This window comes from Pongo abelii, chromosome 7 (assembly GCF_028885655.2).
Source record: "Pongo abelii isolate AG06213 chromosome 7, NHGRI_mPonAbe1-v2.0_pri, whole genome shotgun sequence".
In the NCBI taxonomy this organism is placed as follows: domain Eukaryota; kingdom Metazoa; phylum Chordata; class Mammalia; order Primates; family Hominidae; genus Pongo; species Pongo abelii.
The window spans coordinates 156,815,891-156,831,791 of record NC_071992.2 but is presented as its reverse complement, the minus strand read 5'-3'; the positions used below and the strand labels follow the sequence as shown (position 1 = coordinate 156,831,791).

Below are 15,901 nucleotides of genomic sequence, written 5' to 3'. Positions count from 1 at the left end.
TATGGACTTATGGATCATTATTTTTTTAGTGGGTTCTAATCCATTGCTATTATTCTTTATTTTGTAGCTCATTGGCTAGATTTGGCCAATGGAAGCTCTTCAAGCCGATTCTTAAAACCTTTTGACATGTTCCTCAATCAGTTATTGAACATATGTTTACTTTCAGGCTCAAGATATTTTAGATTCAGGCCAGGCACGGTGGCTCATACCTGTAATCCCAGCACTTTGGGAATCTGAGGCAGGCATCACCTGAGGTCAGGAGTTCAACATCAGCCTGGCCAACATAGCAAAACCCCGTCTCTACTAAAAATACAAAAATTAGCTGAGCGTGGTGGCGGTTGCCTGTAATCCCAGCTACTTGGCAGGCGGAGGCAGGAGAATCGCTTGAACCTGAGAGGCGGAGGTTGCAGTGAGCCAAGATTTTGCCACTGCACTCCAGCCTGGGCGACAAGAATGAGACTCCATCTCAAAAAAATAGAAAGATATTTTAAGTTGATTTTGTACTTTCCTTGTTCCAGCTCTGGAATCAGACATTTTTCTAAGGAGTTTTAGTTTCTTTTGTTGGAGAGTGGTATTTAGAAACCAAGGTCTGGTCACTAAGCATGCTCATTGCTACTGAGGTTCATTGATTCTAGGCCATTTGAGAAGTTCTACTGTTATGTCAAGTTCATACTAACTTCTAATTACAGACTCAAATTCCAGGCTTCTTTCTGTTCTCTCCCTGTTTCATTTTCACATCTTCCTTCTCCACCAGGGAGAAACATGACTCCCAAGGACATCAATATAGTTCCTTGTTTTCTTAGTCCTGCAACATGTAACTGATGTTACTGTAAAAACAAACCCCTACCTAGAGTTAGAGTTCAAGGATTGGTTGTGGTTCTTTTGGTCATGATACCAAGGATAAATACACAGGGTGCTGCAGTCAGAGGTTACTTGGATTTGTCCTTTAATGCTTCCTGTCAGTGTGATTATGTTATTTGAAATGTAATTATTTCTGTTTATATATCATTAATGAGTTTGCCCATCTTTGCTGATTTTTTAAATCTTTTTTCCTTTTTTATTTTTACAGTTCTTTGAGTTGCTGTTTTATATTTCTAAATCTATATAATTTTTTTTTTTTTTTTTTTGAGACAGTCTCGCTCTGTCGCCCAGGCTAGAATGCAGTGGTGCAGTCTCGGCTCACTGCAAGCTCTGCCTCCCGGGTTCACGCCATTCTCCTGCCTCAGCCTCCTGAGTAGCTGGGACTACAGGTGCCCACCACCACGCCTGGCTAATTTTTTGTATTTTTAGTAGAGATGGAGTTTCACCATGTTAGCCAGGATGGTTTTGATCTCCTGACCTTGTGATCCGCCCGCCTCGGCCTTCCAAAGTGCTGGGATTACAGGCATGAGCCACTGCGCCCGGCCTTTTTTGTTGTTGTTGTTTTATTTTTGAGATAGAGTCTCGCTCTGTTGCCCAGGCTGGAGTGCAGTGGCATGATCTTGGCTCACTGCAATCTCCGCTTCCCGAGTTGAAGCAATTCTTGTGCCTCAGCCTCCTGAGTAGTTGGGACTACAGGTGCATGCCACCATGTCTGGCTAATTTTTGTATTTTTAATAGAGCTGGGGTTTTACCATGTTGGCCAGGCTGGTCTTGAACTCCTGGCCTCAGTCGAGCTGTCTGCCGCAGCCTCCTAAAGGGCAGGGCTTACAGGCATGAGCCATTGCGCCTGGCCAAATCTATATAAAATGTTAATATGGTTCCAAAAATCAAAACTATATAAAAAGGGTTACCCAGATAAGTGCCACTTCCTCTCCTATTTTTTTTTTTTTGGAGACAAGGTCTCATGCTCTCGCCCAGGCTGGAGTGCAGTGGCATGATCACAGCTCACTGCAGCCTTGGCCTTCTGGGCTCAAGCAGTCCTCCTGCCTCAGCCTCCCAAGTAGCTGGGAATCACAGGCGTGTGCCACCATGCCTGGCTAATTTTTTTGTGTTTTTTTTGTGGAGATGGGATTTTGCCACATTGCTCAGGCTAGTCTTGAACTCCTGGGCTCAACCCAGGAGCCTTCCTTGTCCTCCCAAAGTGCTGCGGTTATAGGCGTGAGCCACCGCGCCCAGTGCCTCTCTTATTCTTTCCACCTCATTTCCCTACCCTTATAGGTAACTCATATCATTTGTTCCTGGCCTTTTCTTCTTCTTATTTTTTAAATAAACACATTGATGTTCTTAATTCTTTTTCTAGTGCAACTGGTAAGATACTACATATATTCTTTTGTACTTGGTGTTTTTTGTTTTGTTTTGGTTGCTAATGTATCCTGGAGATCAGTCCATATCAGCTTATGGAGATCTTCCTCATCCACTTTCACAGCTGTGTGGCACACTAAGCCTGCAGGTACCGTGTTTTATTTCACCACTCTTCTACATATGGATTGTTTGATTGTTTCCAGTGTTTGGGAGTTACAGATAATATATCAGCAAATCACATTGCATAGGTGTGTTTCTGTACTGTTGAAGGTGTGTCTTCAGTGTAAATTCCTAGAAGTGGAATTACTGGGTCAAAAAGTAAACATAAATGTAGTGTTACTAGACTCTGCCAAAGTCTTCTTCACAAAGGCCCATCATTCGCACTCACAGTAGCAGTGCAGAGTGTTTTCTCCATACATACACCAACACTGTGTGTTGTCAGGCTTTTAACATTTTTGCCAACTAGATACGTGAGAAATGGCATCTCTTACCATTAATGAAGTTGAATATCTTTTTAAATGCTTAAGGGTCATTTTTATGTTTTTCTTTTATGAATTATCTGCCCAAATCTTTTGGCCATTTCTTTTTCTGTTGGATTTTTAGTTGTGTTTTTCTTTTTCAACTTTTGTGACCTTGATGTATGTGGAATATTAGCCCTTTGTGATATACGTTGCATGTATTTTTAAATCAGATTATTATTTATGTTTTGCTTTGTTTATAGTAATTTTGCTGCATTTTTATGTGGTTGAATATATTAGTCTTTTATTGCATTTAGGTTTGTGTGATAGAGAGCCTTTTCCTTTGTCCAGGTTTTAGAGGAATTTACCCGTGTTTTTTGATCTATGGTTTTCTGTTTTACATTCAGATCTCAGATCCATTTGGAGTTTACTCTTGTGTCGCCTGTGAGGTGTGGGTTTGATTTTGTTTTTTGTTTTTTTTTTTCAAATGGCCACTCAGGTGTCCCAGACCATCATTGAAAAGTCCATCTTGGCCCCGGTGATTCCAGGCACTGTGTTCTGGTGCTGGAGGACTCGATCCCACACTGTGGCTTATGGATGCCTTGTCTTCCTGCCATTCCTCTGCAAAATGAAGCCCACAGTGCCCACGTAGCAGGGTTTTTGTTTTGTAGTTGGACAGCAGATGTTAGTGACCCAGGCTGGTGCTAGCCTGTTACCCATTGCTGAAATTATTGCCACATTGGTTCTTGGTGTATCTAAGCCCTTTTTATTCTTCTCTCTAGGAGAGAAAGGCAAACCTTTCTCAAGCAGCATCCATCTCTGCTGTCTTCCTTCTTTTTTTTTGCTTTATCTTATGTGTATGTCTGGGTTTCCAGTTTTGTGCCTTGTGTACAGTCTTGTGTGGTAGCAGCTCAGTACCTGTCTCTTCAGTGAATGATGAAACCATTGTTGGGCTGATACTTGAGAACCTTTGTGGTGCCTTTTTCAGCCTTCCCCCTCCCCATGACTTCTTCTCATCCATGCTCTTTCTTTGTCTCTCCTCCCATCTAGGTCTTAGCCTCCTGTGGCATTGATTTTCCTGCCTGTAATCTACAGGCTATGGGTCTTGATGGCTCTGGTTCACTAGTTCATGATGACGTCTCATACGGGCTGTCACAACTTTACAGATGTCAAGAAAGATAAAATCTATGGCTTACTAGTGTTTCTAGAACTTATTATTCTTTTGTTGAATGAAATTAAATTGGTCTGACCCACTAAGCTCTCTTGGGAGCGATGCTCTTGTTATTTTCCTATGGTTTGGATTTTTCTTGGTTGCTCCACACAGAAATTTTTCCTCTAGCCTTGATGTTGAAATGAAGTTTATCAGCTGGGCGCGGTGGCTCACACCTGTAATTCCAGCACTTTGGGAGGTCGAATTGGACAGATCACTTGAGGTCAGGAGTTCAAGACCAGCTTGGCCAACATGGTGAAACCCCATCTCTACTAAAAATACAAAAATTAATGGGGCTTGCTGGTGGGTGCCTGTCATCCCAGCTACTTGGGAGGCTGAGGCAGGAGAATCACTTGAAACCAGGAGGCAGGGATTGTAGTGAGCTAAGATCATGCCACTGCACTCCAGCACCACTGCACTCCAGCCTGGGTGACAGAGACTCTGTCTCAAAAGAAAAAAAAAAAGAAGTTAAGTTGATCAAATTAGCCTTCATGACTGGAGATGCCCTTTCTTTAAAAGATGGTGGGAGCACTTGTTCCTTCTCCGTGGGGGGGATTTCCCTCTTATGCTTTGATCATTTACTCCTCAGAGAAGAGATGAGATACCATACGAAGAATGAAAAACCCACCTCATTCTGAGCCCCCCACCACCATTTCTCCAAGGGAAAAAAAGAGAGTAAAACTCAACAATGTAAAGATAATTCATTAGAGCTAATGAAATAAATCAAGACTCCTTGCCACTTATTAAATATTAACTTATGCTAGAAACAAATGTATTATAAGCATGAAAAGCACACAAAGCACCACACTTCTGTGGTTAAGAACATAGGCCCAAGATGGCCTCCTACTTGGGGTCACCAACTCTGTAATTGTGAGAACTAGTAAGGAGATTTAACCTCTCTAGAATCTTGTCTCCTCCCCTGCAGAGATGGGGTACACTAAGAATACTCTCATAGAGTTGCTGTAGATGATGACACGTGTAGATGTTCCTGACGTAGGTCCTGCTTCTGCTGAGTGTGAAAAAATGTCGCTTTTGCCCCGATGGCATTATAATAACCTGTGTGAATGCTCGCTGCTCGAAGGGATGCCTGCTGCCTGGGGGATGGAGTTCTCAATTCTCTACCCACAGTTTATGTCACCGGGTCTTGCTGATTTGGATCTATTCTTTAAAAAGTGCATATTTGAGATATATTTTTCCAAGCATGCCCTTTTCTATTATTATTTATAGTTCTTCCCTCTTGTCTCTTGCTATGATTTTCACAAAATCAGCAGGAAACAAAGTCCTAAACCACCTGCCTCTTCACAGTTCTATTACAGTTCTTTCTTCCCTCACCAGAAGAGGATTTTCCACATGAAATGCTTCCTTCTCCTTTTCTTAGAGTTCTCCTTCCATTTGTCCATCCATCTCTCCACTTGTTTATTCTTCTGTCTTGTTCCAAAAAACCTTTTGAGGCAGCTTACCGAATTAGAGAACAAACAATAAGCAGGTGAAAAAACTGGACCAAGATTAGAAAGCAAGTGTAAGAAGTGAGCTGCACGGGGGACGAGGGCAGTGTGAGATGCACGTCTTTGGCCTTGTGAGGTTACACAGATGGGTGGCAAGCTCATCCCTGAGCCTCCCAGCAGCGCAAGGGAAACAGGATTTGTGGAGATGCTCCCTCTCTGTAAGCTAAACAAGTGGTTTCATAGAAGCCCAGCTTTTCCTGCTATTGAGATTTAGGAGAATATTTTTTGAGTGTTCTGTGAAGTCAATGAATATTTTATCTTAATTTTTTTTCTGCCAGAGTTCTCTGTTTAGTTGGTTATATTCTTTAAATGGAAGTTGCGCCAAAATGCTTGCCCATGTGGGTTTGGTGGCTGGGGAATCAGATGCTTCTGCTTATTGATAGGAGTTGGTCAGAAATAGAAAATGACAGGCATAGAAAGCATACTATCATTTATAATTTTTTTTTTTAATGCTGTGTGGTTCAGAAAATGCTTTTGTGTAGTTGACCTCCTTTGAGGATGCGAGGTGGTTTCTTGCTAACATGAAGAGCTTCAAGCTGTGAGAGAATGTGTGCTGACTTCACCATTGCCTTCAAGACAATTGAGCTAGTTACTGTAAATATGTTACTTTTATGTAATGCATTTCATGTTCTTCAATAAAAAATTTCAAAAGGGAGGAAAACTTGAGTTAACTAACATTTAATACAGTGCTTTGATAGCAAGGCTATTATAGGAAGCATATAAGCTGTGAAGAGTAAACACTTTATTTAAATTTCAGTAGGGCATATTTAAGTTTTACCTTATTCATGCTCCTCTTTAACAAAGAAATAATACAGAAAAAGCAAAAGATTATTTCTTTTCTTCCTCTTGGTTTGCAGGTGCCCTCACCACCAATGGCATCAATCCTGACACCAGTACTGAAATCGGACGTGCTAAGAACTGCCTTAGCCCTGAAGACATAATTGACAAGTATAAAGAGGCAATTTCCTATTACAGCAAGGTGATTTTATGGCTTTGTGAATTTTTTACACAGTTGTGTTGTTTCAATCAGAAGTTTCCCTTTTACATTGTGTAATGCTGCAGTGTCTCTTAATTATTTATTTCTGTAAGTATTCATGTCTTGCTCTCTAATGCATAGTACTATATGCCTAAAATGTTTTCTTTTTCTGATTCAAAACAGTGTAGGTTTAGTATAATAAATTTGGAAAAGGGAGGAAAAAGGCTACAATGGCCCCCGTACTCACAGATAATGATTGTTAATATTTTATATCTATGTTCTGGTTCTTTTATCAATGTATATTATTTATATTTTAAGAAATGGAGCATACTTGTGTACTGTGTGGTGACCCATTTTAGTCTGTGTTTTCTATGCTGTTGAAATCTTCCATGGCATAATTTTCAGTGACCTGTAGAGCATTCCATCTTATGGAGGCACCCTTCTTTTTAGTTTGGATTGAAAACAATTTTGCATTCCAAATGTACTTACTAAAATACTGAAAAAGAAAATTGTGCTGAAGAGTGGCATCAAGTAAAAAATGAAAGTCCTCTACCTCCACTACTCTTATTAACAACTTGGTTTATTATCAACAACTTGGTCCATAGCCTCCATGACCTTTATGCCTATGAGACACACACATGCACACACGTACACACGCATGCTCACACACATGCACACACACGTACACACGCATGCTCAGACATATGCACACACATGCTCTCACACATGCACACACGCACATACACACGCATGCTCACACACATGCACACGTACACACATGCTCTCACACATGCACGCACATGCACATACACATGCTCACACACGCACACATGCACGTACACACATGCTCACACACATGCACACGCACGTACACGCATGCTCACACATATACACATGCATGTACACACGCATGCTCACACATGCACACACATGCACGTACACATGCTCACACACATGCACACACATGCACGTACACATGCTCACACATGCACACATGCACACATGCTCACACATGCACATACACATATGCTCACACATGCACATACCCGTGCTCACATGCACGTACATACACATGCTCACACACATGCACACACACATGCACGTACACATGCATGCTCACACCCACACACATGCATGTACACACGCATGCTCACACATACACATACACATGCATGCTCACACACACTCACATGTGCACGTACACACACATGCTCACACACACGCGCACATCTTGTTTACGAAAATGGGATCATACTATGTTATTCTGCACTTGCTTTACCCACTCAGCAGTATATCATAGACCACAGGTGTACACTCGCCTCCAGACCTGCTTGCTTCTTTCAGAGCATGTGGAAAGGTTTTCTAAAATCCTGCTTGCTTCTTTCAGAGAGTGTGGAAAGGTTCTCCAAAATGTGGATGTAGTCCTGTATTCATCAAGACATTTTGTGAGACATGCTCATAAACAGCACCTAGAACGAGATGAAATGCCTGCTCTTACAGATTTCACGGCTTGCCTTAATTTGCTTAATTATTCTCTCGTGGATGGATACTTAGGCTTTCTCACTTTTTCACCATGAATTAGAAAAAATGCTTTACTGAACATTTTTGCCCCTATATTCTTGTGTTCTTGTATCATTATTCCTTTAGGTTCAATTTTTCTAGAAATTTATCCTGGATATATTAACATTTATCATAGGTTATGTTCAAGTTACTCTCCAAATTCCTCCTCTAATAGAGAGTGAAAAGATGTAGAATTATTTATTTCACCAATTCTGTTACTGATTATTATTTATTTCCATTTTTTCTTCCCCCTATTGTAAACAGTTCTCTGATAAATGCCCCTATGCATACATCTTTTTGGACTGATTTTTTTTAAGGGAACAATTCCTAGAAGTTGACTTGAGTTAAAGAGTGTATGTTTTTTTTGGCATGGCACAGTGGCTCACACCCGCCAGTAATTCCAGCACTTTGGGAGGCCGATGTAGGCAGATTGCCTGAGCTCAGGAGTTTGAGACCACCCTGGGCAACATGGTGAAACCCTGTCTCTACTAAAATACAAAAAATTAGCCAGATGTGGTGGTGTGCACCCGTAGTCCCAGCTACTCGGGAGGCTGAGGCTCAAGAATCACTTGAGCCCTGGAGGCGGAAGTTGCAGTGAGCCGAGATCACACCACTGCACTCCAGCTTAGGCTACAGAGTGAGACTCCGTCTCAAAAAAAAAAAACAAAACAGTATACTTTTCTTAAAGTGTTATATATTCTTGTATTGTCCTCCAAGAAGGTTATTAACAATTTACTCCTCCATAAACAAACACTAGCTATTATTTTTGAAAAATATTTGCCAATACAGCTGAGTGCATTGGCTCATGCCTGTAATCCCAGCACTTCAGGAGGCCTAGGTGGCTGGGTCACTTGAGGCCAGGAGTTTGGCATTGTGCTTAGAAATATCTTTTTTTTTGAGACAGAGTCTCGCTCTGTTGCCCAGGCTCGAGTGTAGTAGCACGATCTGGGCTCACTGCAACCTCCGCCTCCCGGATTCAAGCGATTCTCCTGTCTTAGCCTCCTGAGTAGCGGGACTACAGGTGCGAGCCACCATGCCCGGCTAATTTTTTATATTTTTAGTAGACACAGAACTTCACCATGCTGGCCAGGCTGGTCTCGAACTCCTGACCTCAAGTGATCTGCTCGCCTTGGCCTCCCAAAGTTCTGGGATTACAGGTGTTGGCCACTGCACCTGGCCTGCTTAGAAATACTTTCTTAACAATAGAATAAAACTCTTTTCCTTAGTTTTTTAATCTCTAAAATGAGGATGATAACAGTACCCATCATCTCATAGAGCTGTAGTTAAGCTGAGATAATCTATGCAAATATATATTTGTATTCACTGTTATTAGCATTTAAAGTATTTTTATAATTATCTAATTATCTGTAATTTATTTTGTGTGTATTATGACATAAGAATACAATTTATTTTTTCCAGGTCATTACCTCATTGTTGCCCCACAATGTATTGAATTCATATTTCTTTCTTTTTGATTTGAATTCTTACCTGTACTAAATACTTTCACATATTAACTTTTCATTCCTTTCTGTGAATCTTTCTTTTCTTCAGCACCATATTTTATCCTGATATCTAAGAGTGTTTCTTTCTTTTTTTTTTTTTTTGAGACAGGGTTTTGTTCTGTTGCCCAGGCTGGAGTGCAGCGGCGTGATCACGGTTCATTGCAGCCTTTATCCCCCAGGTTCAGGTGATCCTCCCACCTCTGCCTTCCTGTGTGCTGGGACTACAGGTGTGCAACACCATGCCCAGCTATTTTTTTTGTATTTTTTGTAGAGGTGGGGTTTTACCATGTTGCCCAGGCTTGTCTTGAACTTCTGGCTCAAGCATTCTGCCTGCTTCGGGCCTCCTAAAGTGCTGGGGTTACAGGCGTGAGCCACTGCACCCACCCATTATTTTTTTTTTTGAGACAGGGTCTTGCTTTGTTGCCGAGTCTGGAGTGCAGTAGCATGATCACAGCTCACTGTAACCTCGACTCAACCAGTCCTCCCACCCTCATCCTCCTACCTCACCCGGCCTCACTCAGATGCCCAAGTAGCTGTAACTACAGGTGCACGCCACTGTGCCTGGCTAATTTTTTATTTTTTATTTGTAATGATGGGGTCTCTCCATGTTGCCCAGGCTGGTCTGGAACTCCTGGCCTCAAGCAGTCCTCCCACCATGGCCTCCTGAGACGCTGGGATTACGGGCCTAAGCCACTACACATATCCTCCCAGAATAAAACATACTGAAAGCCCCATCAAAACTCCAATCTGTTTTTTTTTAACTTGAACAAATTATTTTAGAATTTTTGAGGAATAATATATTAATCATACTGGCCCTGAAAATTTGAATGGGAGGAAACAATTAACAAAAAAAAAAAAAAAAAAAAAAAAAAGAGGTTGAGTGCAATGGCTCATGCCTGTAATTCCAGCACTTTGGGAGGCTGAGGTGGGAGGATCACTTGAGCTCAGGAGTTCCAGACTAGCCTGGGCAACATGGCAAAACCCTGCCTCTACAAAATATACAAAAAAATTAGCCGAGTGTGGTGGTGCACACCTCCTGTCTCAGCTACCCGTGAGGCTGAGGTGGGAGGATCACCTGAGCCTGGGAGATTGAGGCTACGATGAGCTGTGATCAAGCCACTGCACTCCAGCCTGGGCAACAGAGCAAGACCCTGTCTCAAAAAAAAATAATTTTTCATGATTTCATTTTAAATCTCTTTGTAATATACATTAAAATATGTAAATTTAACCAAAAATATGTGGGAAAAATTTGTGCTGACTTTTATTCTCATGTCAATAGAACCTGTTTTAAGAGTTTTGAAGGAAAAATGGCATTTCCATAGAATCAAGTTGCTATGTTAGTTTTTTCTTGTGTCATGAAACAGTGTATACAATTGATAGATTTCTGACTTCATTGTTGGTATTTAAGCGAGTATAAAAAGCTCCTTTTTCTGATCGTCTGTGATAACTTATATTTAATATAACACAGATTACATGTACATTATGTGTGTGGAAAAGGGGAGGAATGAAGCCTACCCTTTCTGGCATAGTAATTATAAAACTGCTTGTCCCACCTTATACATGATTTTAGTGAGAAAGATAACCAGTTGTGCCTTTGCTTCTTCATGGTTGGTAAATAGACTGCGTGTTCATTAGCAGTGATGCCACACCAGGCCTCCAGTGGGTCTCAGCAAAGGCTTGTCAATTATATGCATTGGTTTTCACATGTCCTAATGCCCCAGCAAAAGAATATTAGTGTGTTTTTCCTCCCAACCTCTGTTTCTCTTCAGATACTAGTATACATGGACAACCTCTATAAACCCTTTCTTTAATTTTAAATTATGCAACATTAGTTGAAAATCAGTCCAGGTGGGATAACTAAGAAAAAAAATAAAAATAAGGTTTGGAGTAGAAAACAAAAATGCAGAATGGCTAGCATGGAGGATTTTGCAGTGGAGGCTTGGGAGGGAGAAGGGCATCGGAGGGAAGGAAGGAGATCCATCCATCTGAACTCTTCTTTTTTGGAAGAGTTCTGGAACCTGAATCCTCCTCTTTTCCCTGCTCCCGGGTCTGGAGCTACATGGTGTGTAAGAGGGGCTGGGGGTGGCTCTCCTGTCTTGAAGCTAGGAGAACTGGGGATGAAGCTTAAGAGATACTCCCCAGTTTATTGCGTAGTTGAATGAAATTCCACAAAGCCTTTTCTGTTCCAAACGCCCTCATTTATTCTTCATCTCAGGAACCATAATAGGAACTGAGAAGTAGGAACAAGCAACTCTGAGACAAAATCAGAAAGCATTGAACACACAGGGAGCCAGATTTTTTGCAACTGAGTAAAATGAATTTACAACAACTGCATTAAAGCTGCAGGTGTGAGAGTTTCTAAAAATTTTTTAGAGTACTACAAGGGATGATAAGCAGAAATGAATAGCAAAGTATCTATCCACTGATAATATTTTGAAATTTTGCAAAATAGCAAGCTACTGTGGTCATATTATTTTAATGAATGCATACACATTTATGTGGCATTCATAGACTCACTCAGCCACACCAATCGCTTTTGCTTCCATAAAGGATAGACTTTCTCACAAACAAATTCTCTGGCTTTGGTGGGGAGGTGTATTAGTTCATTTTCATGCTGCTGATAAAGACTTACCGGAGACTGGCAATTTACAAAAGAAAGAGGTTTAATTGGACTTACAGTTCCGTGTGGCTGGGGAAGCCTCACAATCATGGTGGAAGGCAAGGAGGAGTAAGTCCCGTCTTACATGGATGGCAGCAGGCAAAGAGAGAATGAGGAGAGGACTCCAAAGCGGAAGCTCCTGATAAAAACACAGATCTCATGAGACTTATTCACTACCACAAGAACAGTATGGGGGAAACCACCTCCATGATTCAATTATTTCCCACTGGATCCCTCCCACAACATGTGGGAATTGTGGGAGTACAATTTAAGATGAGATTTGGGTGGGGACACAGAGTCAGACTATTATCATTCCACCCCGGCCCCTCCAAATCTCATGTCCTCACATTTCAAAACCAATCATGGCTTCCCAGCAGTTCCCCAAAGTTTTAACTCATTTCAGCAGTGACTCAGAAGTCCACACTTCAAAGTCTCATCTGAGACAAGGCAAGTCCCTTCTGCCTATGAGCCTATAAAATCAAAAGCAGGCTGCTTATTTCCTAGATACAACGGGGGTACACACATTGAGTAAATACAACCATTCCAAATGGGAGAAATTGGCAAAACAAAGGGGTTACAGGGCCCATGCAAGTCCGAAACCCAGGGGGGCAGTCAAATCTTAAAGCTCTAAAATGATCTCCTTTGATTCCATGTCTCGTATCCAGGTGGTCATGCTGATGAAAGAGGTGGGTTCCCATGGTCTTGGGCAACCCTGCCCCTGTGGCTTTGCAGGGTACAGCCCCTGTCCTGGCTGCTTTCATGGGCTGGCATTGAGTGTCTGTGGCTTTTCTAAGTGCACAGTGCAAGCTGTCAGTGGATCTGCCATTCTGGGGTCTGCAGGACAGTGGCTCTCTTCTCACAGCTCCACTAGGCAGTGCCCCAGTAGGGACTCTATGTGGGGGCTCCGACCCCATATTTCCCTTTTGCACTACCTTAGCAGAGGTTCTCCATGAGAGCCCCACCCCTGATGCAAACTTCTGCCTGGGCATCCAGCTGTTTCCATACATCTCCTGAAATCTAGGCAGAAACTTCCCAAACTTCAGTTATTGACTTCCATGTACCCACACACTCAACACCACATGGAAGCTGCCAAGGCTTGGGGCTTGCATCCTCTGAAGCCATGGCCCGAGCTGTATGTTGGCTCCTTTCAGCCTTGGCTGGAGTGGCTGGGACACAGGCACCAAGACCCTAGGCTGTACACAGCATGGTGACCCTCGGCCCGGCCCACGAATCCACTTTTTCCTCCTAGGCCTCCAGGCCTGTGATGGGAGGAACTGCTGTGAAGACCTCTGACATTTTCCCCATTGTCTTGGGGATTAACATTTGGCTGCTTGTTACTTATGCAAATTACCACAGCTGGCTTGAATTTCTCCTAAGAAAATCTGATTTTCTTTTCTATCGCATTGTCAGGCTGCAAATTTTTCAAACTTTTATGCTGTTTCCCTTTTAAAACGGAATGCTTTTAACAGCACCTAGGGTACCTCTTGAATGCTTTGCTGCTTAGAAATTTCTTCCACCAGATAGCCTAAATCATCTCTCTCAAGTTCACAAATCTCCACGGTGGGGGCAAAATGCCACCAGTTTCTTTGCTAAAATGTAACGAGAGTCACCTTTGCTCCAGTTGCCAACAAGAACTGAGATCTCCATCCAAGACCACCTCAGCCCTCTTTCATTGTCCATATCATTGTTCATTTCATTGTCCATATCATTATCAGCATTTTGGTCAAAGCCATTTGACAAGTCTCTAGGAAGTTCCAAACTTTCCCACATCTTCTTGTCTTCTTCTGAGCCCTGTAAACTGTTCGTGCCTCTGACTGTTAGCTAGTTCCAAAGTCGCTTCCACATTTTCAGGTGTTTTTTCAGCAACACTTCACTCTTGGTACCAATTTACTATGTTAGTCTGTTTTCATGCTGCTGATAAAGATATACCCGAGACTGGGCAATTTACAAAAGAAAGAGGTTTAATTGGACTTACAGTTCTATGTGGCTGGGGAAGCCTCACAATCATGGCAGAAGGCAAGGAGGAGCAAGTCAGGTCTTACATGGATGACGGCAGGCAAAGAGAGAATGAGGAAATGCAAAAGCAGAAACCCCTGATAAAACCATCAGATCTCATGAGACATATTCACTATCACGAGAACAATATGGGGGGAAAGCACCCCCGTGATTCAATTATCTCCCACCAGGTCCCTCCTACAACATGTGGGAATTATGGGAGTACAATTCAAGATGAGATTTGGGTGGGGACACAGAGCCAAACCATATCAGGAGGGGTATCTGGAGCCCTGTGCTGGGGGAAGTGTTGTTGTAGTTATTGAGTCCCAGTAGCACAGCCTTTAGAATGTGACAGAAACATCTGAACTCTTTTTTGACTGAGGCATTTCCTTTACACCGTGCAGTATAAGAATGCGGGAGTGATTGAGTTGGAAGCGTGCATCAAGGCTGTACGTGTCCTTGCAATTCAGAAACGGAGCATGGAAGCATCAGAATTTCTTCAGAATGCAGTTTACATTAACCTTCGACAGGTGAGTGTATATCTACCTATAAGTGGAAGAGTTCCTCCAGTTCTTGTGGAATTGATTCACTATGAATTCAGCTTATTTCGTTTTGCTGAGGTTCAGCATGCCATGATAAAAACTGTTGAATCTTAACTTGATTTCTAATTAACATGGTTATTTGTATATTTTACTTCTTTCATTGTGGTATTTAACTTTCAAAATTCAGAACTTGCTGTCCTTTGCATTTTTTTTTTGTTTGTTTTTTTGGAGAAATAACTGTGTTTTACCAGCTTGGCAACCTTCAACAAGCTTCACGCCTCTTGTCTTGATATTGTCACTCATGAAGTACTTGCCATTTGTAACCCAGTTTGGGGTGTTGGATTTATAAAACATGCAGTTTGTGAAAGCACTTATATAGCTCCTTTGACACAGTGGTAACCCAGCAAATAATACTTAAATCTCAATCTAAATGGATTTTTAATAAAACAATCATCAAATCCTTTAGTTGTGGATTGATAATGCTAAATCCTAAAATTGATAGTCTTAGAAGGATTTTAGATATTTAGTTTAACTTGGATCTTTATAAGTAGGGAAACTGAGACCAATTTAAACAATTTGCTTAAGGACACAAGATGAGTATGAGAACATAGGTCACTGTAATTCAGCAGATACTTAGTGAGGAGGGCGTTGTGCTAAGGGTGGGGGAAAGAGAGCTGAGGCAGGTGGGTCCTGTCCTCATCCATCTGACAGTTTTGTGGGAAAGGCAGACATTGAGCAGTGGGTAAGTGGAAAAAAATTGGAGGTACAGGTGCCAAGGGAGCAAGTGACAAAAGGATTTAATTTAGTTTAATGGAGGTGGAGGGTGTGGGGGCCAGGGACAGTCTCTAAGTCAGTGAGACTGGAACTGGGCCTTGAAGGATGAATAGGAGATAGCCAGGTAAAGAGGAGATGGGAGAAGGTCATTCACGAAGAAAATGGCTCAGCATGAGTGATGCCCAGAAACAGAACACATCACTGGGAGAGACCAAATAAAGTCAGAGATGGCGGTGGGGGTGGAAAGATGGGGAGATGGAGAGGGAGGGGAGGAGAGGGAGGGAGGGAGAGGAAGAGAGAGGGGTAGGGAGGACAGAATCTGAGCGGGAGGGCTTTCTTGGCCAGGTGAAGCATTTGGGGCTGCTTCTAAGAGCGGCGGGTTTTAAAAGCAAGGTCTTGGCCGGGCGCAGTGGCTCACGCCTGTAATCCCAGCACTTTGGGAGGCTGAGGCGGGCGGATCGTGAGGTCAGGAGATTGAGACCATCCTGGATAACATG

At 42.2% G+C, this 15,901-nt stretch overlaps 1 protein-coding gene across 4 annotated transcripts in view; it reads left to right on the top strand.

Moving 5' to 3' along the window:
• Positions 1-15,901, top strand: part of TRAPPC9 (trafficking protein particle complex subunit 9) — a 744,079-nt gene that overhangs the window by 45,352 nt on the left and 682,826 nt on the right. For all 4 annotated transcript variants that reach the window (XM_024250828.3, XM_009244129.4, XM_024250829.3 and 1 more), the window contains 2 exons: positions 6,254-6,375; positions 14,493-14,618. In XM_024250828.3, coding sequence (XP_024106596.1) covers positions 6,254-6,375; positions 14,493-14,618 — 248 coding nt within the window. The remainder of the gene's footprint in view (positions 1-6,253; positions 6,376-14,492; positions 14,619-15,901) is intronic.